A 27,740-nucleotide genomic window follows, 5' to 3' on the forward strand; every position below is an offset into this window, starting at 1 on the left:
ATTAAATAAAAGTATTTTTCCAAAAGAACATTTAAATTCTGATTCACTGTTTAAAAATAGTTTGAAAAGGATAAAACCCGTTTTTAAGGCATAGGGACAAATCACATGTGATTTGAACTAAGAGTAGTGAATCACATGTGATTAATCCTTGTAACTCGGAAATCGTTCTGTAAAACTTTACATAAACATTTATAAGTAACTTGTATCTCCCCCCTAAAACATGTAAAACATTTGAAAGGTTCATTAAAGGGGTATGAACTCACCTGAAATCGCGGAAATCGGGTGAATCGGGTAAATCGGGTAATAGTGTCGATTGAGCGTTTGGTACCAAATAACCACTTGAGCACCTTTTAGGACCCTAATGTCATATGAAATATGTATTTTACAAGAAGTTAATCATCTTATGCTTCTCATTATAGTATTTGGACATTCTAGTGTCGTTTTCGGGGTTTTAAGGCCTAGAAAGGGTTCCCGGGAGTGGTACAAGGCCATGGATGATTTACGGGAGGGTCCTAGAGTTTATTCTCTTAGAGTTTATGGCCTAAAAGCCATTCTTTGGGAGTTTACGGCCGTAAGCCCCCCTAGGCTTGGCCGTAAACTCTTGTGACACTCCAAAATGTGTGTTTAAGGCCTTATCTCACTTCCTTGATTTAGTGGTGTGTGTTTTGGACCAAGAGGGAAGGATTAAACATCTAAATTTGTGATATTTTAGGGGAGTTTACGGCCAAGACTTGTTCTTGGGCCGTAAACTCCTATAAGTCCTTTAAGGTGATGGTTTTACTTGTACAACATGGTCCCAAATGGCTTAGAAAAATCCTAGAAGGTCCTATAGTGAGTTTGGAGCAATTTGGCACATATTTATGGGGAGTTTACGGCCCAAGAACATCCTTGGCCGTAAACTCTTCATTTGGTGTCAAAATGAAGTGTTTAATGGTACAACACACTTCCATAGGCCTTAGATTAATTCCTTTCATGCATTAGGGTAGTTTAGGGACTTGTTTGACACAATTTCTTGGGTGTTTACGGCCCAAGCTTATGCTAGGCCGTAAACTCCTCTTTTTGGCCTCAAATGTTGATGTTTAATGCACTCAAGCCTTCCTTGGAGTCAAGTCTAATTCACCAAACACCCTAGAAGTGTTTTTGGGGCTTAAAACATGGATTTGTGGGGTGTTTGAGGTGTTTACGGCCTAAGCACATGCTTGGGCCGTAAACTCCTTTTCAAGCATCATTCTCTTGTGTTCTAAGGTCCAAACTCTTCTAGTTGTATGCCTTAATTAGTATACTAACATACAAGAAGGAGAAACTTGGTCTTTGGCTTGGATTTGGGGGTTTACGGCCTAAGGAGCTTCTTAGGCCGTAAACTCCTCTTTGAATCTTGATTCCTATGGTTTTTGGCCCACAAATTCAATGAAGCATGTCTAGAATAAGATAGGGGATGAGTACTTACGTTTGGAAGTCGGAAATTAGCGGAATCGGGGTCGTTTTTGAGTCTAGAGAGAGAAAGTAGAGAGAGAGAGAGTGGGTGTGTAGTGAATGAGTGTTCAAATGTTGGGAACACCATCGCATATGTCTCGAGAATCGCGCCCGATACACGGCTACCCGATGTTTAAAGTTAACTGGGTTAAAACTTTTTACCCGGGTGAAGTGGTTGAGAAGGTAAAACCACTCTATTAGGTTAAACGGGGTTAACACCTATGAGACATATTACTTATAATAATATCAAACCATGCTTAAATTTAGATATTCGGATATTGACGATTCCAAATATTACGTAAAATAACGTATAGTGACGCTTTCCATTAGTGAAAATGAGATTTTTAACGGAATTAGATTTGGGGTTGTCACACCTACGTTGGATTCTTGACCTGATTCATGTTGGTCGCTTGAATTAGAATTAGTTCATTCTCGTTATTCAATTTTCTAAAATCCATAATTATTTTATGAATAGATACTAAGTGACACACATCGAATCGGTTTTGTGATAGTATTAATTTCGATATAAACTAAAATTGCAGGTTTTTCGCTTTCAAGTTTGTGAGAAATATTAAGGGGTTGGCTAAAGGGACATCTTATTTCACCATTTAGATATTCTATATAGTTTTTAAAGTATTTTTATTGGTTAAAATTATATTATTTTTTGAAAAGAATAATTAAAAAATAATTATCTATAAGCTGACTTTTGATAAAAATATCTATATGATTTCTAAAGGGTTAAATGCGATTAATTTTTTTTTTTTTTTTTTCAAAATCCAAAATTGTTGGTCAAAGGAATTTAAAACAACCAGGTCCGTTATTTCATTAAATAAAAACAACACACGCACATCACATATCCTCCTTTTCTCTCATCTCCGCCGGTGACCTGCACAACTCACCATATCGACGCCGGCTTCCAGGTATGCCATCTCTTTCATCTCATCTCTCCTCTAATGTTCTCCTTAAGTTGTTCCCTACCCCCTAACCCTTCCACCACATTCTTCACCGGACCACCTCCCATCACCACTGCGCTCCACTCGCCCCTGCCGGAACCAGTTGCGCACGCTCCTCCCCCCCTCTTCATCTGCTATCTCTCCTCCTATTCCCAACACTACCACCCTACATTCCTGTTCCTACCATCCCGCGCCATCGGAACCCCCTCACCTCCTCCAATTCCAAACCCTCCATCGGTAAACCCTAAATTCCACACAACCACCGTATCCCACCACCTAGACCACCCTACATCTCCATCACCCTCTCCTATCGTATATACAATTCTAAAATTCGACCAAGCTGCCACCAAAGTTCCACAACCACCTCCTCCCCCACCCCTGTGAACTTAGAATTGATTTTTTGTTAATGTCTGTTGCAGGATATTGACATACAGGAAGCATTTGCAAGAATACACACCATAGCAATTGCATTAAATTTCAAGAAAACAAAAAATGGTTAAGACAAGGAGCATGACTAGAAACCAGAACCATGATGATACACTTGCACCTAGCAAAAACAGGATCATGACTTGTGATCTTTGGTCAGATCTTAACCATGATGTGCTTATTTTAGTAATGATGCAATTAGGAGTTGTTGATTTTCTTGCATTCAGCAGAGTTTGTAAGTCATGGAGATCACTTGCACTGTCTAACAAGAACAAGTTTATAGTGTCCAGACCACCCATGACCATATCTATTTCTACTGATCCTAATGTGAAAGAGTTTTACTTAAAGGACTTTGAAGGAAGCGAGTTGAAAACCATTCTTCCTCATCTGGATTATAAAACATGTATTGGAGTAAGTTGTGGTTACTTGATTCTGTTTAGTGAGAAAAGAAAGGACTTCTGGCTTCTGAATCCTATCACAAGGCATGACCTTCATGTCCCTTTCCGTGATGCCTACCCCGACCCTCATTCTCTAAGGGGTATTCTTGTCTTTTCACCTATAATATCTCGGTGGGTGTTTGTTGTGTTTGGTCAATACTCTCGTAATATATGGTTTTGTATTGTTGGTAAACAAGAATGGAATCATATCTCCACCCCTTTCTACATCAATGATTTACATGCTTTAAAGGGAAACGTATATACCATACACAATGATAGCTGTTTGTGTGAAGTGAGACTTTATCCAACACCCAAAGTGACAATACTTGAAATCAAGAATTCTCCAAAGGGATACTTTGATTTTCCCGTGTTTGTAAGTTTGGGTGAAAATCTTTATGTGATTGATCGACTTCTAGACAAGAAGATTCAAGAAATAAATCTTAGCAAAATGGAATGGGTGTCATGTGAAAAGACAGTAGAAGAATATGCAATCTTTATTAGCAAGGATATGCTGCCTGCTGGTTTTGTAGGAATAGAGTGGTGGTTTGATCTTCACTCACAATGTGGGAAATTTTACGTTTCTGCTCAAAGTGGAAAAAACAAGTTGTTTTTTGCAAAAATGTGGTATTTTTTCCATGATTGTTTAAATGTTATTTTTCTAGATCAGTGATGGACTTGTTATGCTACAATATTGTCAAGACTCTTGAGAAGTGTAACTACGTTCTCAATTTATATTCTCTTTAATTTCCTTTTGTGGGTGATGCATTACGTGTAGCTTGTTATTGGCATGTAAATTAAAATTGTCACCATGAATATTAGCACATATGTTTAGGTCATGGTGAAAATCTTGCTGATTCCTAGTGTTCCAAAATGCATTACAATCCTTTATTGAAACCTTAATAGGTAAAAAGGGTGGGATATTTCATGGATGTTTGGAATTTAGAACAATCTGTTTCATTCAAATCATGATGGTGGTTGAATATATTTGATTTTTGTTATTCACCCATGGCTTCTCTCCAACTATATATGTTGTGGTTCTTGATTATTCCATTACATATTTGAGTTGGTACTTTAGATGGGGTTTTTTACGTCACTTTTAGTATTGTATCATATAATGTGTACATTCTGTTAATTGTTAAACCACGATATCGTATCACAAAGCTAAAAAAAAGAAGAAATTATAAAGATGAACACAAAATAGGGATTTAGGTTATATAACAAAATTGTTCATTTGCTTACCAAAAAGTTATGAATGTAGTATAATAGATTGCATTTTTGCATTAGTCATTCATAAATTATGGTTGTGTCATAGTTCTAGTCGTCGCATCGTTTAAGTCCATGCTAATTGACAAATTTGCCCTCATATGCTTCTTCTTCATCTCTATTTAAAGAAGCTTGTTATTTCCTCTTTTACTTCTTTAGAATTCATATCTTTTTGGGTTTTGAAGGCCGTGTATTTGACAAACTGATTTTTCTAACACGAAAGAAGAATGAAGTTTGAGTAGAGGCGGCGTTGGTCACGCCTTTATCAATAATTATATAAAACATAACAATAAACAACGCAAGATCTATTAACAAAGAAAAACTGAACATTTGACGGAAATAGTATTGTGGTATTCCAATCTCGAAAATAGATGAAAGATTAAAGAACGAACATTATAACCATTACTCGGTATATCAGAGTTTAAAAAGTAAATGTTCATGTCGTGACAAATGCAAACCCACAAAATACAAAATACGGACGCAAAACAAATATTATAAATGATGAATAATGATCGGTTTATCACAAACCTATCGAGAAGCGATAGTAACCGAATCTTGACAGAAATCAATTTTCATGCCTTTAGATAACATCAATCTTGTTTCCTAATTTGAAAGCGGTTTCCTGATATTTCTTTCTCTAAATTTCGAGGTATATGAAATGGCCATAAAACGCTTGGGCGCCCATTCTTTATTTTGGGTATGTGTGGTCCAGCATGGTGAACATGTTACATGCTAATGACCGCTCGGTCCTCCCGCAATCTTAGCAGGAGGTTGATGGATGCTATGATTGTTTTGGAATTCATCGAATTGATTGGGTCAAGATTTTTTGGTTGTGATTTACGAATAACCATAGATGTGGTAGACCTTTGGTGAAGATATCGGATAGCTAGTAACATGATGGAGCATGAAGAACTCAAACCTACCCTTTTGACTCTTTTTCATGAACAAAGTGACTACTTATCTGAAAATGTTAATGTTTTGTGTGTTGGTGTTTTATGGTGTTACCAAAAAGATTATTGGCGCTTAGTAGAATATTGTGACTTTAGAAAGAGGGTAACAAGTTGGAAAGCCAACATGCTTTTAAAGCAACGTTGGTGAAGCCACGATGTCTAATCTCCGCAATTGATCTAGACAAAGTAGGTTGTCTTTTTGAAGACCAAGAAATTAGATTTTTGCCTAGAAAAACGCAATAACCATAAGTGGTTCATTAACATAGTAGGTGCGAGGATGATAATTTTGTGAGATGTAAGCCATGAGTGAGGGAGCCTTGAACATATGTGATGATTTTCTTGAAAACGTTCATGTATACTATGTGTGGATGAATTGTGCATATGTAAACATGCAAACTTGTTGCACATAATATGAAATATTAGGGCATGTAAAACGTTAAATATTATAGAGAATTAACAAGACTTCGATAAAGAGTGAGGTTTGAAAAAGGGTCATGTGAAGTTATGTGGTATAATGAGTACAAACTTATAATTCAAGATATCCTTTTAAGTATCCTTTTATATTTAATTTATTATAAATATATATTGGTATGTGGTTATTATATTTTGTGCAGGAGTTTTTTTATGAATTAGATATGAAGCGGGTTGAAAGTTATACACGCGGGTTTCACCCTTAATCCGGATTGGTTTGTGTAATATATAAATGAGATGTTGAGATAAACATAAAATAAACTCAGATTTGTCTTCTTCTTTCTCTCATCTTTAGGTCACAGTTCATAGAGTTTTTTTGTAACAAAACTCGTTCATTCACAGAGGGTTGTTAGATTAGTTGAGTGAATATGTAGTGAGGTTTATATTGTAAGTTTCTTGAAAACCTTCTGGTTCTTAATAAGATAAGAGCTGTTGATGTTGTATATGTTCTGTATTTGAGTTTCTTTTGATGGTATCAGAGCCTGGTTCAGAGGTTTTGTAATCTTTTGTGTCTAGTTTTTGGTTAGGGTTTCTCAACCAAATTGAGTTAGGGTTACAAGTCGTGTTTTTGTAGATCAGATCTGAGTCCTTGATCTTGTTATCAAGGGTCGTTTTCTGGTGTTTGGTCTTTGTTTACCTGGAATCGTTATAGATCTGATATCAGATCTATTATTGAAACTTCAGTTTCTTTCTTCGATCTGTGTGGATCTTGAAGATATTGGTGTTCATCACCTCGGTTGTCCTCTTGTCACATCTTAAGAGTAAACGTTTGAGATAGTAGTAAACGTTTAGGGTTAATCCGTATTAACCTTAACGGCCAACGCTATCGCAGCGGTCAACGTTAAGATTGTGCAAACAAGGTTCTAAAACCGAGTTGATTCTGGCATTTGAATGCCCTGTCTCGATTCTCAGCGGTGAGTCTGTTACAGAACTCATCAGAACTACCTTGCTGTTTGCTGAGCGTTTTATTTGTGGATCACTGTAAGTCTCGCACGCTTCTTCGACTTTTGGGTAGTTCTTGATAGATCAGTTTTCATCTGATCGTTTGTTTTTCCTATCACATTTATCTGTTCTTTGATTATTTGCTGTGGTTATCATGTCGGATACACCTCCTGAATCTTCTAGTAAGAATGATATTGTTAATTTTGATGATCCACTTTATTTGCATCCTTCAGATCATTCTGTGACAACTATTATAAGTTTCAAACTTCTTGGTACTGAGAATTTTAGGGTCTGGAAAAGTTCTATGGTAAGGGCTCTTAAAGCCAGAAATAAACAGGGGTTTATTGAAGGAACTGAACTAAAAGATAGTAAAGATTCTGTTAAATCATTGAAATGGGACAGAGTTAATGCTGTTGTATGTTCTTGGATTCTTAATTCTCTTTCTGAGTCAATTTACATTGGACATGCTTGTTCTGAATATGCTTTAGATATTTGGAATGAGCTTTGTGAAACATACTATAAGGCTGATGGGTCTGTGGTCTTTAACAAACTAGATGGTCTATGGAAAGAATTTGATGGGTTAACTAAGTGTCCTGACTGTACCTGTGAAGCTGCAACTCATACTAAAAATCATTCGAAACTCATGAAGCTTATGCAGTTTCTCAGTGGTCTCGATGACTCATTTAACCAGGTTAAAAGTCATATTCTCTTAATGGAGCCTCTACCTGATGTTAAAACAGCTTTTTCTATTGTGTCTAGAGAGGAGTCTAATCAGAAACATGGTAATATGTCTGTTTTGCCTAGTAAAAATCAAAACACTTCTGCTTTTACTGGTAAAATTGTTGATAATAAGAAGTTTAAGGGTAGAAACCAGAACTTAATCTGCAAGAACTGTGGTATTAAAGGACATACAATTGAAAAATGTTATAAGTTGATTGGGTATCCTAAGGATTTTAAGCCAAGGTCTGAGTTTAATAAGTCATCATCTTCCACTGTGTCTGGTACTGCTTCACATGTTAGTGAAAGTACTAATGTTTCTGATAAATCTGATCATTGGTTTTTAACAAATGATCAATATACAAAGTTAATGTTACTTCTTCAAGAGAAAGAGTTGTCAAAGGGAGTCCCTGCTAATGCTAATATGGCAGGTATGACATGTAATAATGTTCTGTTTAATAAAAGAAAATGGATTGTTGATTCAGGGGCAAGTCAACATATGACTGCATCTGAATCACAACTTTTTGATGTAGTTGATGTTTCTAAACTTAATCTAAGAGTTGATCATCCAAATGGGTCAACTGCTAAGATTGATAAGATTGGAAATATTAGTCTTTCTGATTCTATTATGTTGTCTGATGTATTTGTTATTCCTGACTTTCATGTCAATCTTTTATCTGTTCATAAAATTTGTAAGGAAAATAAGTGTAAAGTTGTTTTTGATGAAAATAACTGTTTGATTCAGGATTCACTGTCAATGAAGACTGTGAAGACTGGTAAAGAATTTGGAGGTCTTTATTATTTGGAAAATCAAATGCTAGGTAGGTCAAATTCAGTAAGTAATAATCATAGATGTTTTATATCAAAATTAACATGGCATAACAGAATGCGACATCCAGCTGATAAAGCTCTAAATTTTTTAAAACCAATTTTAAATTTTGATGACGGGTCAGTTATGCCATGTGATGTTTGTCATAAGGCTAAACAAACTAGAGAGCCTTTTCCTCTGAGTGAACATAAGTCCTTGAGTTTAGGAGAGCTTATTCACTTAGATGTTTGGGGTCCATATAAAGTTGCTGCTATTGGTGGTTTTAGATTTTTTCTTACAATTGTTGATGATTTTACTAGAGCTACATGGGTTTATTTGATGAAATCTAAAGAAGAAGTTTTTTGTTGCTTTCATGAATTTGTTATGTTATTGGGAAATCAATTTAATGCTAATCTAAAGATTATTAGATCTGATAATGGAACAGAATTTGTTAATCAAAAAATGGAAAAATTTCTTGAATCTAAGGGTATAGTTCATCAGACGTCTTGTATACACACTCCGCAACAGAATGGAGTGGTTGAGAGAAAGCATAGACACTTATTAAACGTTGCTAGATCTTTGTTGTTTCAAGCTGGGTTGCCTAAAAAATTCTGGGGTGATTCTATTTTGACAGCTGTGTTTTTAATAAATAGAACCCCATCTTCAGTTTTAAGTGGAAAGACACCTTTTGAATTAGTTTATAAATGTTTGCCTGTTTATGATAAAATTCGTGTGTTTGGATGTTTAGCTTTTGCTACTAAATTAAACATTACTGATAAGTTTTCTGAACGATCTCAGAAATGTATTTTGATTGGTTATTCTAATGTTAAAAAAGGTTACAAACTGTTTAGTCTTGATAATGGTTCTTGTTTCTTTTCCAGGGATGTGAAGTTTTATGAGACTGTTTTTCCTTTTAAGTTGGGATCTAAATCAAATGATATTTCTCAATTTTGTGAGCCAACTTGTTTGAACTTTAAGGATCTATGGGATCCATTTTCCAATGATGAACTCTTATTACCTAAAAATTTTGATGATAATCAAAATAGTGAAATTTCTAATAGGCAGGATGGTGATACTGTTGATAATCAATCTTTTGGTGCAACTGATTTAGGTATTGATGGCAGATCTGTTTTAGATGCAACTATATCTCATCAGGAAGGCACTTCTGATTGTGAAACTTCTGGTTCGCAACCTGAATCTGTTACTTTGAATGTCATTAATGGTTCTGAGGAAAATCTTAATAACGATAATTCTATGTTTGATTCTCAGTTAATAGGAGTTAGAAAATCTACTCGTGAATCTAGGTTTCCTCAAAAGTTTGATGATTTTATTATTGAAGGTAAGTATAAATATGGAATTGAGAGGTCAGTTAATTATTCTTTTCTTAGTCTTGATAACAAATGTTTTGCAACAAATTTGAATAAATCAGTAGAGCCACAATCTTATTATCAAGCTTCATTAGATCCTAATTGGGTAAATGCTATGAATGAAGAAATTGAAGCTTTGTATAGAAATAAAACTTGGGAAATTTGTGATTTGCCTTCTGACAGAAAACCTATTGGTTGTAAATGGGTTTATAAAATAAAGTATAAGGCTAATGGTGAAATAGAAAGGTTTAAGGCTAGACTTGTTGCTAAAGGTTATAACCAAAGGGAAGGAATTGATTTTGATGAAACATTTTCACCAGTTGCAAAAATGGTTTCGATCAGGATTGTTATTTCTTTGGCAATTAATTTTAATTGGAATTTATTTCAATTAGATATAAATAATGCTTTTTTATATGGTGAATTGGATGAAGATGTTTATATGACTTTGCCCCTTGGTTATAATAATAAGAATGGTAATAAGGTTTGTAAGTTGCTAAAGTCTTTATATGGGCTGAAGCAAGCTCCCAGAAAATGGAATGAAAAGTTGTGTGGTTTTTTGCTTGAGTTTGGTTTTGTTCAAAGTATGAATGATTTTTCACTGTTTGTTAAACAGAATAATGATACTATTGTCATATTACTTGTATATGTTGATGATATAATTCTGAGTGGTAATTGTGATAAAGAAATTAATAAGGTAAAAAGTTTTTTGAAGTCTAAGTTTTTAATTAAAGATTTAGGGAAGCTAAAGTTTTTCTTAGGAATTGAAGTTATATATATTGATAAAGGAGTATGTTTGTGTCAAAGAAAATATTGTATGGAGCTATTGCATGAATTTGGTATGTTGAGTTGTAAACCAGTTAAGACTCCTTTGGACTGTAATGTTGTAATTAAAGGAGAAGGTATAGATAGTAATGATGTACTTGTTCAAAATGTTGTTCTTTATCAAAAGTTAATTGGAAAACTCATTTATTTGACTATTACACGTCCAGATATTTCATATGCTGTACAAGTGTTGAGTCAGTTTATGCATTCTCCAAGAAAATCTCATTTTAACGTTGCTATACGGTTACTTAGATACTTAAAATTAAATCCTGGAAGAGGTTTTTATGTTAAAAAGGGTAATCTAAACTTAAAAAGTTTTGTTGATGCTGATTGGGCTAAGTGTTTGATATCTAGAAAGTCAATTACAGGTTATGTGGTATTTCTTGGTAATACAATTGTATCATGGAAGAGTAAGAAACAAGATACTGTTTCTAGATCTTCCACTGAATCAGAATATAGAGCACTTGGTGTAATTTCATGTGAAATTATGTGGATCTTGAAATTATTATTTGATGTTGGATTGAAAGGTTTGACTCCTGTTTCTATATTCTGTGATAATGAGTCAGCTATAAAGCTTGTTCATAATCCAGTGTTTCATGAAAAAACGAAACATTTTGATGTGGACACTCATTTTATAAGGGACAGGGTTTCTAAAGGTATTGTTGAAGTTCACAAAGTGAGCTCAGATTTCAATCTAGCAGATATTTTTACTAAACCACTGGGAGTTGTTCAACATGAATGGATTTGTAAAAATCTTGGTATGGTTGATCCGTTTCAGAATAAGTGTTGAAGTTAGTTTTTGAATTATAAGTTTGCGGAGGGGTGTGAAGTTATGTGGTATAATGAGTACAAACTTATAATTCAAGATATCCTTTTAAGTATCCTTTTATATTTAATTTATTATAAATATATATTGGTATGTGGTTATTATATTTTGTGCAGGAGTTTTTTTATGAATTAGATATGAAGCGGGTTGAAAGTTATACACGCGGGTTTCACCCTTAATCCGGATTGGTTTGTGTAATATATAAATGAGATGTTGAGATAAACATAAAATAAACTCAGATTTGTCTTCTTCTTTCTCTCATCTTTAGGTCACAGTTCATAGAGTTTTTTTGTAACAAAACTCGTTCATTCACAGAGGGTTGTTAGATTAGTTGAGTGAATATGTAGTGAGGTTTATATTGTAAGTTTCTTGAAAACCTTCTGGTTCTTAATAAGATAAGAGCTGTTGATGTTGTATATGTTCTGTATTTGAGTTTCTTTTGAGGTCACCGTTGGCTTATGGCAATTTTGCATTACTATCAACGGGTGTGGTAGCCGGTTTGCAAGAGCTAATGTCGTCATTTTCAACTATTTCTATTGTGTATTTGGTTTGATCGAGAAAGAGTCCACCCTTATGACAATGTATAGTTATGTCAAGAAAGTAACTTATATGACCTCATGGAAATTCCTCGCCAATCATGTGCATTAGTTATTCTCGAAGTTAATTTCATTGGACCAAGTGGTTACAATGATATCATCGAAATAGCGTAATAGATAAGGCAAGTCATTTTCTGTTCGATAGATAAAAAAGGGGGGCACAACACCCCCCCCCCCCCCCAACACACACACACACATGATAATATCATTTCAAGTTTTTCTAACTATTAATTCTACAAAATTTAAAATTTTATTAAAATAATACTTGTTTTTAATAATAATCAAATTCATGGTTGAAAAAAATATTTATGTCTAACAAAATTTTGATGAATTGTATTCCTAATAAAAATATTATTTTAAGAATACAACAAATCCATGAATCTATAAATAATTCTGAGCAAAATCTCAAGGATTCTTACAAACCTAATAATCAAGGTACAGTTTTAAACAATAACTATATTCATGATGTTAGATATTTTATAAAAACTAGTATTAAAATTCGTTACAAGAAAATACGTCATCTAAAAACAAAACTATTTGTATTTTAAAAAAAAACATATAACTTTTAAAATAAACATTCATTTGTACTATTATTTCTATCCTTGGTATGACCGTCTTTATTTGTCATCATAAACATTATATAAATAATCATCATTATAAGCTATTCAAATTATAATTATGAGTTTTTCAAGCCTAAACACAAATAAATAAGAATTAAAATTTTTTCGTAAAACATTAAAGCAATCTAAAAAATTTCTTCTAAATTTAAAAATAGACTCTAACATATCAATGATAAACTGTATATCTAATATTGAAGCAATACATATAATAAATAATAGTATAAATTGGAAAGAAGAACAAATAAAAAACCTTGAAGATAAGATAACAAAATTAATTTGTTAAATAAGTTTCAAAAAATAGAAAAAGTGTTAATAATAACTAATTCACTAGAAAAAAGAAACTAAAAATTTTTATATATGGAAACTTTACAAGAAAAAGTAGAAACACTAACTAAATTATTTGCAGCATTAGAAATTCCGTCTGAAACTCAAGAAAATAATATAATAGAAAATAATTCAGATAATAATGACGCAGAAGTAATATATGATTTTTCTTCAGATGATGAAAACCCTTATTCAAATCCATATAGAGATTCACAAAACAATTTTGGATTAAAACGAAAGCAATCATATGTTGAAGATGATTATCAAAGTCAATATATATATATGGACCACCTTCGTTAGAAGAAATTTTTTTATATAGACAAGGAATGGTCAAAAATAAACAAAACAAATGGGAAAAAAATACCTCCATAATATATACCTAAACTATTTACTTTTCCAACAAATTCATATATTCTTTTTATTGATTGTGAGCAAAATCCCGAAGCAAAAATTCAAGAATGGAGTAATAAAATGGGAATTCAAATTCAACTAGCTGAAGAATTAAGAAATCTACATCCAAAAAATTTTATTAATTATATTATACATAAAACATAGGGCAATGCATATCGTTTCCTTTCATCTCTCGATGAAACAGAGACAATGATGATAGCAACCACTGACGCTATGGAAACATTTAAAAATGTATTAAATCGGCTTATCCAAGAATTCATAGGAAAACAAATAGAAGATAAAACATCTCAAGAAGCTTTTCAATTAGAATCATTATGACATCTAACTAACTTACGAATTTGTAACATGTGTTATTTAGACCCATTTATATGCGAATATTTTGAACATTATTATAATCTAGATTTTACTAGAAAAAAGATAGCATTAGACATGTTTTACCAAAAAATACCATCATTAGTAAGTGAAAGTGTAATAAAAGATTTCCAAGAAGTATTGCAACAAAATAAAATTGCAGATACCTTAGGAGCAAGGATAAGTATATTAAAAGCATGGATGCAGAAAAAATGTTTAGAACAAAAACCAACACAAGATGCAAGAATTGATTTATGTTGTGATACCCTATCTAATAAAGTTAATCAATATGGTTGTAAAGATAATAAAAAAGAAAAATATAAAAAGAAAATTTGGAAAAAACAAACTTATAAACCTAAATATAAACAATATTATAAACAAGGTGAAAGAAAATATTTTCAAGACAGAAAACAATATAAAAAAAAAAAAATATCAATCTAACACAAATTACTGTCCATCTAATAAAAAAGATTGTAAATGTTGGATATGTCAAGAAGACGGACACAAAGCCTACAAATGTCCAAAAAAGACTAAAAAAGAAAAAGAAACAAACTTATTAAAAATTGCATATGATCTCGGGTATGAACCTATAGAAGATTTAGGAATAGATTCAGATATAGATATTTATGCATATACAACTGATACTGATTCTGATTCAGGAAAGTAGTCCTATGAAGAAAGCACTTTTGGGTTTAGAACATGAGGGAAACCTCATATCTAACCTATCCAAAGTATACATTGCTAAAGCATATATTGGTATGAAAATATCATCCAAAGTAAACAATGATAAAGTATACAGTGATATGAAAATATCACCAAAGCATACATTGGTATGAAAATTCTCATATCATCATTTAAAATATTAAAAGCAAACAAAATTAAGCAATTATTCAGGTACCCAAAAGGTGTAAATATTCATTCAGCAAAAATATTGAAATGGAAGCCATCATGAAGCAAGTCAAACACCAGTTAAGACAAAAAGAGGAACAAGAAGCATCATTAATCAGACAGCTTGAAGTAGTCAAACGTGAAAAAGAGCAACTACAACAAACAATACAAATTCTATCATCTTGTTCAGCATCTAAAGAAGAAGCAGCCAACAGCTCAACAACAAAGCAACCAAAAGAAGAAATTCAAGAAATATCATCCGATGAAAGTCAACCACAAATAACACTCGAAAGAGAAAAACAAACCATGACGCCAAACCAGGAGGAGTATCCACCACTACAAGCAGATCATAAAAATATAAAGAAATGACACGTAATTTTCAACGGAGAAAACAAAGGAGTATATGACGATTGGGGAGTCGCCAGTTCATATATTCTTGGAAAAAATATCATTCACAAAAGTTACAGAACGAAAAATGAAGCAGAAACTGCATACAACGAAGCATACAAAGCAGTAATAAAAGATAACGTCGAATGTTCAAAAACAGTTCTCCTAACACCACAAAAACCTATATCCAACTTCACACCACAAAAACGTATATCCATCCCAAGATCCCTTAACCAATTAAATGCAAAAATTGCCCTTGAATCCATTCTATTAACCAAAGAAAAAGAAGCCATGAAAAAACCATTTGCCAAAAAATTTGCCAAATTATGGAATAGCCTCATTTCATATACCGAAGTCCATTCTTTGATGGGCTTTTATCCAGTAGCCAGACGCCCAGGTCCTAAAGCAGTCTTCTTAGCCGACTTATCAGATCCTATGACTTTATGGGATTATTTTATTCATGGATTCATCGACACCATCTATCTAGAAGGCACCAATTTACACTGCATGAGCGAGTTCCCTTATGCTGTGCAAACTATCATCAGAAATTATAAAATACGATTTGCAAAACAGGAAAGAGGATTATTCATTAAAATGCATTCTAGCTATCCAATTTTTGATGAAGACTCTCAATTAATTGTCCCAAGTATTACTTTCGCAAACATGGGAATAAACAACGGCTCAAAACCAACAAAAGATGATCTACCACGAGAATCACCAACACAAGATCATTTAATTTTTGCACTCGCCGGTGTCTATTTAGCATCATCACGCATAGGCAACGGTAAAGATCAAAAGTCAAGAATCAGAGTGAATTACGCCAGTAAAACTTTCATTATCTATTCGTTAACAGACAGTGAAATCACTCCGGAAGCAATGAAAACAATTGAAACCTTCGAACAACCTTTCGAAAAGTTTTCTCATCAATTAGCTGAATTACCTGCTGATATCAAAAAACAACTTTGTAAACATATTATGCATGCACCAAGACACAGTTGCAGTCACTATTTAGAAAACACAGAAGAAACACCATTCATGGAAGATTAACGATGAAAGAAAACATTTTTAAAAAAATATGTCTTTTTGGAGGTGGAAGGAATGAGGAATGACGTAAGCAATGACAAAAAAAAGCCATTATTGAAGACATTATTGAAGACATCTGTCCTTTCAATGTGGAAGGGATTATTATATTTTTAATTATGTAAAGTGTCGGTAGAAGGATTATTATGTAATTAAATAGAAGTGTCGGTAGGATAATTATTAAGTGTCGGTTGTCTTATTTGTAATGTAACATAAAGTGTGTAACCCTCAATAGTCTGGGGGGCTATAATGTAAATATGTATGTCATATTGCAATCAAACGATTGCAACAATAATTGTAACCGACTCTCTTGAGCCTATAAATAGGGCTTTCGCCCAAATGAAATGAACAAGCTAAGTTTGAGTGTTTAAGACTTGAGTTGATCTCAATTGTCTTCTCTGTTGAAATAGTTGTTCTATTTCTGAATAGCAGAGTTCTATCCAAATTATCTATATAATAATCCAATTATTCAACACAATTCATCTCAACGCATCATTCAGGTATAATCTTCTTTTAATTAATTCCGTCATGTTGTTAAATTTATCAAAGCAATTAATCCGTCATCATGTTATTTTCAATTTGCCCTATTTATAGGCTCAATAGAGCCGGTTACAATTATTGTTGCAATTGTTTGATTGCAATATGACATACATATTTACATTATAACCCCCTAGACTATTGAGGGTTACACACTTTATGTTACATTACAAAAAATACAACCGACACTTAATAATTATCCTACCGACACTTCTATTTAATTACATAATAATTCTTCTACCGACACTTTATATAATTAAAAATATAATAATCTCTTCCAAATTGAAAGGATAGATGTCTTCAATAATGGCTTTTTTTTTGTCATTGCTTACGTCATTCCTCATTCCTTCCGAACGAACTCGACAAAACATTGATACCATATACCCATTGCTTGCTTTGGTCCATATAACGATTTTTGTAGCAAACAAACACGATACAAAACGTTGGTGTCACGAAAAGCCATTGGTTTGTGCATGTAGACTGTTTCTTTTAGATTTCCATGTGGAAACATTATTGACATCCAATCGATGGATAGGACTAGATTTCGAGATAGCATGCTGAGAATGATTCTGATGTTGGGCCGGTTTGACGATGGACTAAACGTTTCGTGACAGTCAATACCAACCTGTTTGTTTAAAACTTCACATGGATCGTATTATATGTGTATATGGTGTTTTGGTACATGAAGGCATGTTTTGTTTTCCATTAATGCATTAAACGCATCATCCATGACATGTTTGCAATTCATATTAGCTAGAGCGACGTACTTTGTACCATGGGAAGGAATACAAGTCCGATACTTATACTTTAGGAAGGAGCACATTAGTGTTAGATTGCATGCATGATTGACGTGGGTAAACTAAAGTAAACCGAAAGGAATGCCAAACTGAGTCGATAGTGGTTAATCGATTGGACTCAAAATGGTGGTACCGCGGCTAAAGTCTCGGAAAGAAACACATGGATGGTGCATCATTGGTCAACAAATCCACCATCACGTAAATCACTTATTTTTCTTTTCTATATTGACAATCAATATATGCAACTTAATTAAACACACACACAATCAAAGCTTCTCCACATTCAACTGGATTCCAGCTTTGTTTCTTCTCTTTTCTTCCACCAAAGGCTCGATCATTTTTGTGATAATAACCTAAATTTTTTGATTTTAGACCGTTCATAAAAGTTAAAACTTTTTTGGACCCTATATATAATTCTTTACAAACCATATGGATCGATTTTAGAGATTTGTTTTAAAAATTATATACTACTGATTTGACATATAACTAAAAAGAGTTATTTTTTTTAAATGCTCCAAAAATTAGTTATAAAAGGATTTTTAAAATGTCCACAAGATTAGTTATTAAAAGATAACTCCTACGTTCATTTTTTATTATATATTTTGTGATATTCTCATAATATAAATCCCAAAATAAATATGAAATGTGTGGATAAACCTCCTGAAAAACTATATATTCCGATATAATCAGATATCAAGTTAGTCGTCATCTTCGGATCAGGTCCTTGATCAGACCTTCTTGCAGTTAAACTCCCATGACGACCAAACGTCGTTCTCACCATTCTTGCGCCGCCTGCCGCTTCTCGCGCCGCTGCTGTCCGGTGGACTGCCCTTTCGCACCATATTATCCGGCCGATCAACCCCAAATCTTCCGATATGTCCACCGCCTTTACGGCACCGGAAAGATCTTGAGGATACTAAACCTGCTGAACGACAATGTTCAGAAACAAGAAGCGATGACATCGATTAAATACGAATCTTACATCCGTCATATTAATCCAGTTAACGGATGTTATGGAGTTACTGTTTATCTGCAACAAAAACTGGTGAACATGATGCGACAGCTTCAATACATTCGTCTTTTGCTCGATTTTCATAGAAGAAACAACCATGATCAAATACAAGATCCTCCAGTTAAAAACGAAATCATAAACGATCAAAGTGTTGGTGGATCGAGTAATACCACGACTGATCAGACGATCTACGAGAATGATCAAGGGTTTTACTTCGTTGGATCAAGTGATCGTAATGCTAATGAAGTCGTGAGCAGAATAATGGAATCGCCGTCTAAGAATTTGGATGATGATCAAGAGATAACGAACGATGATCTGATGCGAATTCTATCTGATTTTGATTAATTTCAATAGGCTTATATAGAAATTTAGTGTGGTTCGCTTCTTAATGATCAACAATCGTTGATGGGATCAAAAGAAGCATATGAATTTAGGGTTTCAAGAATCATAAATGCACATATATGACTTTCCTCAATACGTTTCCTCAGTTATTGATTATTTATTTCATTACAAACATGTACATTTTTTATGAATAAACCAATAAGCAATTCGTTCAAATGCATTGTGTTCTTGTTCACGAATTGAGTCGTGTTTTGCTAAGAAGCTCGGAATTCAAGAAATCATCTTCTCCGATGATGTTTAAAAGGTCAATTTTACATACGGTTCCTCTATCGACCCGCAATGGGTAATCCGGTAATCCAAATACAAAATACCATCTTTTGTTCCGATTCCAAGATTGCTAAAACTAAAAATTACGACGACTCACGTTGTAAAAAATTACAACAACTTATGTTTTAAAAAATGGGCTTAAAATAAAAAGTTGTATTGTAGCAAATAACTAGATTATGACCCCGCGTATAACGCGGGGAACATATAAAAATGTAAATGTAAATGTATAAAAAAGTTGACACTATAAAAAAATAAAGTAACATAAACAGACTTAACATTACTGCTAACATTTAAATGTTTGAAAAAAAAAACAAAGAAACACTTGAATATCTATAATAATTGAAGGACCTCTTTGTAAGCATAACTTTTTGTTTTATTAGTTGGATAACCTTCCTCGTAATATATGAGTACCTTTAATCCCTTTTCACTTGTGACGCGAGAAACAAAAAATATATAACTGAAAATGAGTGAAGACAAGCTTATGCACGTATAATCCAACATTTGATAATTATTGTCATTGATTTTTATTAGTGGCGATAACAAAATAAACTACTATAGGGAATTGCCTCCGCTGAAAACAGAATAAGATTCTTTCATTGGACGGAGTTAAATTCATGCAAGGTATATAAATAGTCTCCATAAAGAATCTATCATATATGATTCAGGCTTCAATGACGTTTCTTCCAAGCCTAACAATCTATAATCTAGTACAATTGCATAGTCCTTTGGTTTGATCGATATTACAAAGTAATATGACAGGAACACCTACTTTTAGTCTAAGTTTATGGTTGAAAATTCTAGATGTCCAACACAACCGAAGAGTAAATTGATTCCTAAAAAAAACCTAGTAACTCTGTATCACATAAAGAATTTGAACTCATATGTTTTCCCTTCATCTTTCATCAATCCTAGAATGTAGTCATTGGTAGCATCAAATTCTTCATTTGTAGGGACCAAAATAACTTTATCTTGAAAATATGATTGATCATCAAGATGATTTTCAAAGGATAGATAAATGATGGATACAATTTGAACTCATAAGTTATATATATATATATATATATATATATATATATATATATATATATATATATATATATATACACACACACACACAAAATAAATTAATATATTGTTATCATTCTACTTTTTTTTTTTTGCAAATTTCAATACTAAAAACAAATTTTCCCTAGAAAATTGTCATATTAATGACCTACTAATTAACAATTAAATTTATATATTACATAAATGGTTCACATGTGAACAAAAGTACACAAATGGTCCATATTTGAAATATTTCTTTTTACATAAATGGTTTATTACGTAAAAGAAAATGAAAATGTACTTTCCATTAATAAAATGTTTTCAAAAAAATCCTATTAATTAGCTCTAATGTAGAAAAAAAAAATTGTTCTAGATATGGAAAAGTCATTTTTTGAAACTACGATGCTATTAATGAACTTTTTTGCAAAGTTTAATGCTATTAATGATTTTTATTCCAGAAAACAATCGTTTAAATGAGCTTCAATATACAAAAAATATAACTTTCCATATCAACCAAAAATAATAAAAAAAAAAAGTCATTTTTAAGAGTATGATGCTATATATGAACCTTTTTTTCAAAGGTTAATAATAAAAGCAATTTTTTTTCCAAAAAAGATCCTAATATAAGGTTAAAAGAACATATTGTAAAATATTTATCGATTTACATGAGCAAGAATTAAATGTTTCCATCAATACCCAATAAAGTATATAAATCATGCTTCCTTCTGTAATGAATTCCAACGCCCCACAATGTGGAATCCCCTCAGTCGCAACATTCCATAACTCAAACCACATCCGATAATCAATATGAAGAGAAGTTGCAATAAAAAATAATAATTGTCATCATCTTATACGAATGTTAGAGATTATTAGGGTATTAGATAGTGTAATAGCTTGCAATTAAATATAATTTTCAAATAAAACTTAGTATGAGAAACTAACCAATGTGATCAAGGGTCAAAGAAGACATTATAACTAAAACATAAACAAAGAACTATTATGGATGAAACATGAAACTTTAAGAAGAAACATACAAATTTAAACCGTGAAGGACAACAAAAATCGACAAGTATATTTTTTAAGTAATTTAAACCAATATATTTTTAAAGTAATTTAAACCGGGCCACAAGTTTATCCCAATATTGTTCCCTTAAGCATTTCATCAAACAGGTAGTAGACAGGTAGACCAAACAAAATTTCCAAGTATCCAAATCAATGTCTTAAATCCTAACACATCAAAAAAAAAAAAAAAAAAAAAAAAACAAACAAACAAACAAATTTGTGATTTTAACAACCAAAAGCAAAGGATATGACGTACATTGTGTATGAGTCTATCATTTATAATTTGATTGCTTAACTTATTGAACAATTCGTCAAAAGTATGAAAAAAATGGGGAATCTCATAGGAAGATCCGATTCAAATTTCTAAATAACACAACTGTGACAATTAATTTTCTACCACAAAATTTGACACCCTCATAACATAAAAATCAAAATATATTTTACTTACGTTCACAAGAACCCAGATGAATTCGACTATTCTTGTTGTTTGTCAACTCCAATTTCGACCTACAAGAAATCTAAAAAAAAAATAAAACAACTTGAGTAACAATCATTTTAATGTTGTCACAACTTTAGCATAAATATCGATAAATAGTATAAATATTAGTTATCAAGAAATAAGCATATATGAGATGACTAAAAAGTTGTCAAGTGGAATTTGAGTTACTTGTTTTCTTATATTTATCTGATGTATTTATAATTTCAGTCGTTCAGCTACAAATCTAAATCGTTAAGTAAAAATCAAAACAATCTGTTTTCCTCAATTTTCTTCTCCACTACAAAACTTAAGTTATATATATTATGTAAAGAATTGAGGGAGGCGGAGTATTTTTGTAATTTATTTGTTGTGAGATTTAATTGTCATTAATAGAATTCCTAATTTAATTCATTTTATTTTTGGTGATATTTAATTATCATTAATAGAATTCCTAATTTAATTCATTTTATTTTTGGTGAGATTTAAGTGTCATTAATGGAATTCTAATTTAAAACGTAATATACGTTTTATAAAATCTATTGACAAAAATAAATGAGTTGATAAAGATGATGTCATCAAATAATCCAAAGGTGGAAAAAATATGATTGAAATGCAATCAATGGTCCTGATTTCTTCAGTTTAGAATTAAAGGTTCTCTTTGAATAATATTTAGAGATGGGTTGTTCCAATTTCAAAATTCCACTAAATTTCACCTCTTGTTTAAGATTTCATCCACTTTCATTTTGATTGTCGATTAAAATTAAGCAAGTATTCCATACTAATTCATGATTTATGAACCTGATGTCATCTTGTTTTTTCTATTTTGAGTGATTTCATAGATTAACGAAGGTAACACATTAATACATTTAATTATCTTGAATGTCTGAAGTTTTCGTTTCACATCAGTGCATTACGAAATTTGATTTCTGTTTCGAATGATTTGACTTATTTCCTTAACTGCAAGTTCCCTCTATTTATTTTATTTTATTATTATTATTTTTTTTTGTAATTTTGTTCCTGTTTTGTGGCGCCTGCTTAGTTGATCAGAATATTGATGACTTTCAAATTGTTATGTTAATATTATATCTTATATAATTTTCAAAAATTTTGTCTTCTAATCATCTATCTCGTAGTGAAAGACCTAAAAAAATGAAAAATAAAAAAGTCTCAAAGTTAGGCCTGGCAATCGTGTCGTGTTCGGGTTGGCGTGTCGCGGGTTGGCGGGTCAAAATATGTCAACCCAAACACGACCCATTTAAATATACAGGTCACGGGTTGGCGGGTCACGTGTTGGTGGGTTTGGAACATAAACCCATATATGACCCACCAACCCATTTATTTATACGGGTTCATAGGTTGGCTGGTTTGTGGTCAAATTTGGATTCGTGGGTCCGAATTTTAGACATTTAAGTCTTAAACATCCAAATGAAAATTATAAACATTCATAGAAACATGTTGAAAACTTAGCCTTATAGGTTACGACTTACGACCTTAGACCATTCACCACGACTCAAAATGTCAAAACAGTCAAATTGTCTATGAATCAATGGTATATATTATATAATACTTATTAAATATTCATACATGATACATAAATACATTTAAAAATAAAATAATTTTTTTATTAAGAATATAAACGGGTTGGCGGGTCAACCCGTTTATTTTTTGAGAAACCCATATATGACCCGTTTAATAAACAGGTTGGCGGGTTGACGGGTTAGCGGGTTGGCGGGTTGAAAAACTCAACCCAAACCCATTTATTTCGTGTCGTGTCGCGGGTCGTGTCGAGAATTGCCAGCCCTACTCAAAGTGGGTACTGGTGGGTGTAGCTTAACAAAAAAAAGATTGAAAAAAGAAAATAATAATAATAATAATAATAATAATGATAAGGGCAATTAAGTTGATTCATGTATGTCAAGGACTATATACGTGACAGAAAGAAACCATAGGGATACTCTATGTCCAAATTGAAAACATAGGACTTTATATAAAAAAAAAAAAAATACATAAAACAAGGACATTTTTGTAATTTACCCAAAAGTTTATAACACATAATCGAATTGACACATGAAATTACCCACGACCTTTTATTTCTTCCAAAATTTCCGATTCAAAAGGCAAATCTTCGGTTCCTTTTTCGTCAACATTGAGCCTTCCAAAAAAATCTTCATTCTTTCACGCTCGTGTATCGCAACGAAATCCATTTCGCCGGACTGCTTGATTTCCGATCAAGTTTGAAATGGATTTATTCCCGAATCATTCGATGATACGTCTCAAAAGTTATCGGGATAAATACCTCGTTGCAGACAACGACGAAGAATCCGTCTCCCAAAATCGAGATGGATCAACAAGGAATTCACATTGGACAGTGGAAATCATCGATGAAGATTGCATATCATTAAGAAGTTGCTACGGGAAATACCTAACTGCATCAAACAAACCCTCAATTCCTGGAATGCGAGCTCGATATCTCAAAGTTGCCCAAACCCAACTCGGAAATCTTAACGCTGATAATCCGATCTCAGCTGTCGATGATTGTTCTGTTACAGGGAAATGGAGTTCTGCGCTTCAATGGGTTCCGGTGATAACAGAAGACGGTTCAGAAGTTCGATTGAAGACTCATTACGGGAATTATCTGCAGTCGAACAAGGGTCCGCCGCCGTTGGGGGCGATGGTGACTCATGATCTTCCTCGGAAAGAAGGGCCGATGAACAAAAGGATTTCTTGGCAAGTCGAATTGGTGGATTCGACTTCGGATTTAGATGCATCGAAACACTCTGATTCTGTTAAAACCAGAATGGCGCTTTATGCTAAAGCGTTTGCGAGTAAGGGGAAGGAGAAGATCAAGGGGTCTGGAAAAGGAGGAAAAGCATGATCTTGAAGCCATAACCACCGTCCACCGCCATCACCACCGTGAACGTGATCCCTGACCATAACCGTCACAATTAGATAAAATTCGTTGGAAAAGATTTCCCGTAGAAAAAGAAAAAAAAAAAAAAAAAGATTGGTATGTAATTAGTCACTAATTATATCCATATTATCGCACTTAATTCATATGTTACTTATAAATTTTAAGAAAAAAAACAAAGTTTACTAGTGAATCGATCCCATTCCCATACATTTTGAGGGAACATGTTTTCACCAAAAGTATGATACCATATTGAATCATCCCAAATCCCAAAAATGTTACTTCGAAGCCATTTGAACTAAATACATTTCACTATTCCAATGTTGATAATGAAACAAAATAATCTATAGATTTGGTATAAACTGAATAAGGTTTTAGGTTTGTGCTAGATACCCGACGATTCAGTGTTGTTTAGCAAGGTTGTTGAATATATATGTTCAACGAAAAACTGCCATTTTAACATTTTAACCAAAATCAGAAAAACAATTCTTTGTAAGTTGATGTAGATATATTCATAAATAAAAAAGTTAGGTGGTTAATTAAACGCCCTTAATGGCTGAAGGCTGAATCATTCAAAGTGATTAATTAAACTCCCTTAATGACATAAGGATGTTATAAAGTTTTCATCATGATGCCATATGCATGTAAGGTTTCTAATATTTTTGTAGTTTCGATACTTTAGCAGCCAACAATAAAACATCTTACATTGATAGCATCATTGAGATTTTTCTCATAGGAAGTATTCTACGTCCTTGATGTTCTAGTTAAACGATAACATAAAGTTTACGATCAATCCCAAGAGCGACTCTTAGGTGCTATGTTGTTCTGTGAATTTTGTGCAATTCACTTATATTTTTCTAAAATTATGCGTAATGACAAAATGTTTGTTGTTTCAACATTGTTTGAATTCGAGATATACAAAAATAATGAGTCAAAATTAGTACATCTGATTACATATTTTCTAATAAAACAATTACCTTTTTAACTCATGTTTTGAGAAAAAACAAATAATCAAATTTCACATTCGTTCATGGTATGTATTGTATGTGACACACAATTCAATTATTTAGGCAGGAAATAAATATCCAAACATAAACCAATGCAATTCTTAAAACATTCTATGGTATCTTACATTGAATGTTGGCATGTTTTATGACATATGTGTGTTTGGGCTTGTACCTAATACATGAAATCATCGACTAAATATGTAGTATAGGATGTGTGCTTATTGACCAATATTAGTCTTCTGTAATATAATCTAAGGGGCATGTAGTGGTGACAAGACTGAAATGATGATAGAGGAAAACAAATACTTTTTTTTTCGAATGGTAGAGATCTTATAAAAAACACCAAACTAGCAAGAGACTACCAGGGAAATAAATAAATCAAACAATCACCATATTCACATTAGTCATTTGGCAAGGATATACATCACAACAAATAAAAAGTTAAATTCATTTAAATGGATTTTACATAATTAGTAAAACAAATATCAATAATATAATGGACCTGATGCAAAATATATGACCCATCTGGTCGAATAAATGTTTTTTTGCAAACCTAGGATTATCGATAGGTCCATCTAGCCAAAATACAATTAGGGCTTCATGGGGGTCACACGACCACATCAATGGGGCAAAGGCCACATGAAATGACATAACTGTGTATATTAGTACACAACCCACAACAATGGAAATAAGCCGTTAGATGAGCGTTGTAACCTCCTTCCAGACAAAGATAAAAAAAAATAAAAAACATTTCTCAAACAAAGATTGGTCTAGTTTTCAAGGTTCTAAAATCTAAAATACATCCCTTAATATAAAAAAACAAATATTTATAAAATTTAAAATTTAGTTGCAACAGAAGGATCTAATACTACTACAAATAATGTATTCACAACGTAACCGAATCACATAAAATATATATATATATATATATATATATATATATATATATATATATATATATATATATATATATATTTCAGAAAAAACCTGATATAGTCCCAAAGCCATATCATTATGTAACAAAAACCCTAACAAGGTTCACAACAATGAGAGGCAGTCCATAACTTGAAGTTCCCTATGTGTTAGATAGGATGCAAATTCTCAAATACAAGGACCCAAATAGCTCCCTTCTAGCGATATCCACACATAAACGGATTTAGGCACCAATGAATGAGTGCTAACTCTAATAGGTGAACAAAAAAGGTTTTTAGGGTTTAGATACAACAAAACATATTTTCTCTTATAATTCTCAACATGACGGTTCTAAACATATTTTGGGCTTGGGACGAGAGAGAAAAAAAAACCCTTAAAATACATAAATTTCATTAACTTTTTTAATAATAACTCAATAACTGAAAGAAAATTATTTATACTAACTTCTAAATATAACATTTTCGATTACAAAATTATTAATGATATCTTCAAGATCGATCTTATAATTAGTAAAATTCATAAAACGTTTGGCCCCTTTAAAAAATAGGTCATGGACAGTCGTCCCTATCGCCATCCTCTAGGACGGGTCTGATTCTCAAATGAGTTTAGATCACAGTCACAAGGAACGTGAAAGTGCCTTCGAATTACATTTCGGATCGTGCGTTCCAAGTTGTGGTACACTTTCGTACCAAACATTGATGGATCGCGACCTGGAACGTGATATGTGGTGTTCCTAATTTTGTATTTGATTCAATTGGGTTCGAGAATTGATGGACTCTGAAACTTGAATTGGTGAAATTGGGATTGCGTACTGGTACAATTGGAACTCAAGTGTGTCGCCCATTGATTTAACTGAAATCCCGTTTTTTTTTCTCTGTGATGTGATTATGCTATATGTTGGAAAATATACGATTTGATTTTTCAATTGATTTTGTTTTTTACTTAATTAATTGTTATTATATGTAATTGATTTCATTGGATCATCTATATGATTTCACATTGATTTTCCGTATATTTAATTGATTTCATGATTCCGAAGCTAGTGTGGGTGGGAACGGGAAAAAGCAAGGATTGATTGATTTCATTTTATATTTCTGTTTTTTATTTTTCTGTTAAAGAAACATGTTTTTTTTGAAGTTGTGATTTATGAAATTTGGAATAATTATGTTTTATTTATAATA

The 27,740-nt window shown here is 32.5% G+C and overlaps 2 protein-coding genes across 3 annotated transcripts; both read left to right on the forward strand.

Moving 5' to 3' along the window:
* The first annotated feature begins 2,222 nt into the window (after positions 1-2,222).
* LOC111901941 (uncharacterized) lies at positions 2,223-4,037 on the forward strand. Of its 2 annotated transcripts, XM_042901528.2 has the most exons (3): positions 2,223-2,393; positions 2,846-3,007; positions 3,083-4,037. In XM_042901528.2, exon 3 carries the CDS (start codon positions 3,150-3,152, stop codon positions 3,957-3,959), a length of 810 nt encoding a protein of 269 aa, XP_042757462.1. In that variant the 5' UTR covers positions 2,223-2,393; positions 2,846-3,007; positions 3,083-3,149; the 3' UTR covers positions 3,960-4,037. The 2 variants fall into 2 exon arrangements, with proteins under 2 accessions (XP_042757462.1, XP_023753579.1); XM_023897811.3 differs by having other exon boundaries at positions 2,226-2,393; positions 2,846-4,037.
* Positions 4,038-15,398: 11,361 nt separating this feature from the next.
* LOC111902093 (uncharacterized) lies at positions 15,399-16,079 on the forward strand. Its single transcript, XM_023897971.1, has one exon. It carries the CDS (start codon positions 15,399-15,401, stop codon positions 16,077-16,079), a length of 681 nt encoding a protein of 226 aa, XP_023753739.1.
* Positions 16,080-27,740: the final 11,661 nt, after the last annotated feature.

Source organism: Lactuca sativa, chromosome 4 (genome assembly GCF_002870075.4).
Source record: "Lactuca sativa cultivar Salinas chromosome 4, Lsat_Salinas_v11, whole genome shotgun sequence".
Taxonomy (NCBI): domain Eukaryota; kingdom Viridiplantae; phylum Streptophyta; class Magnoliopsida; order Asterales; family Asteraceae; genus Lactuca; species Lactuca sativa.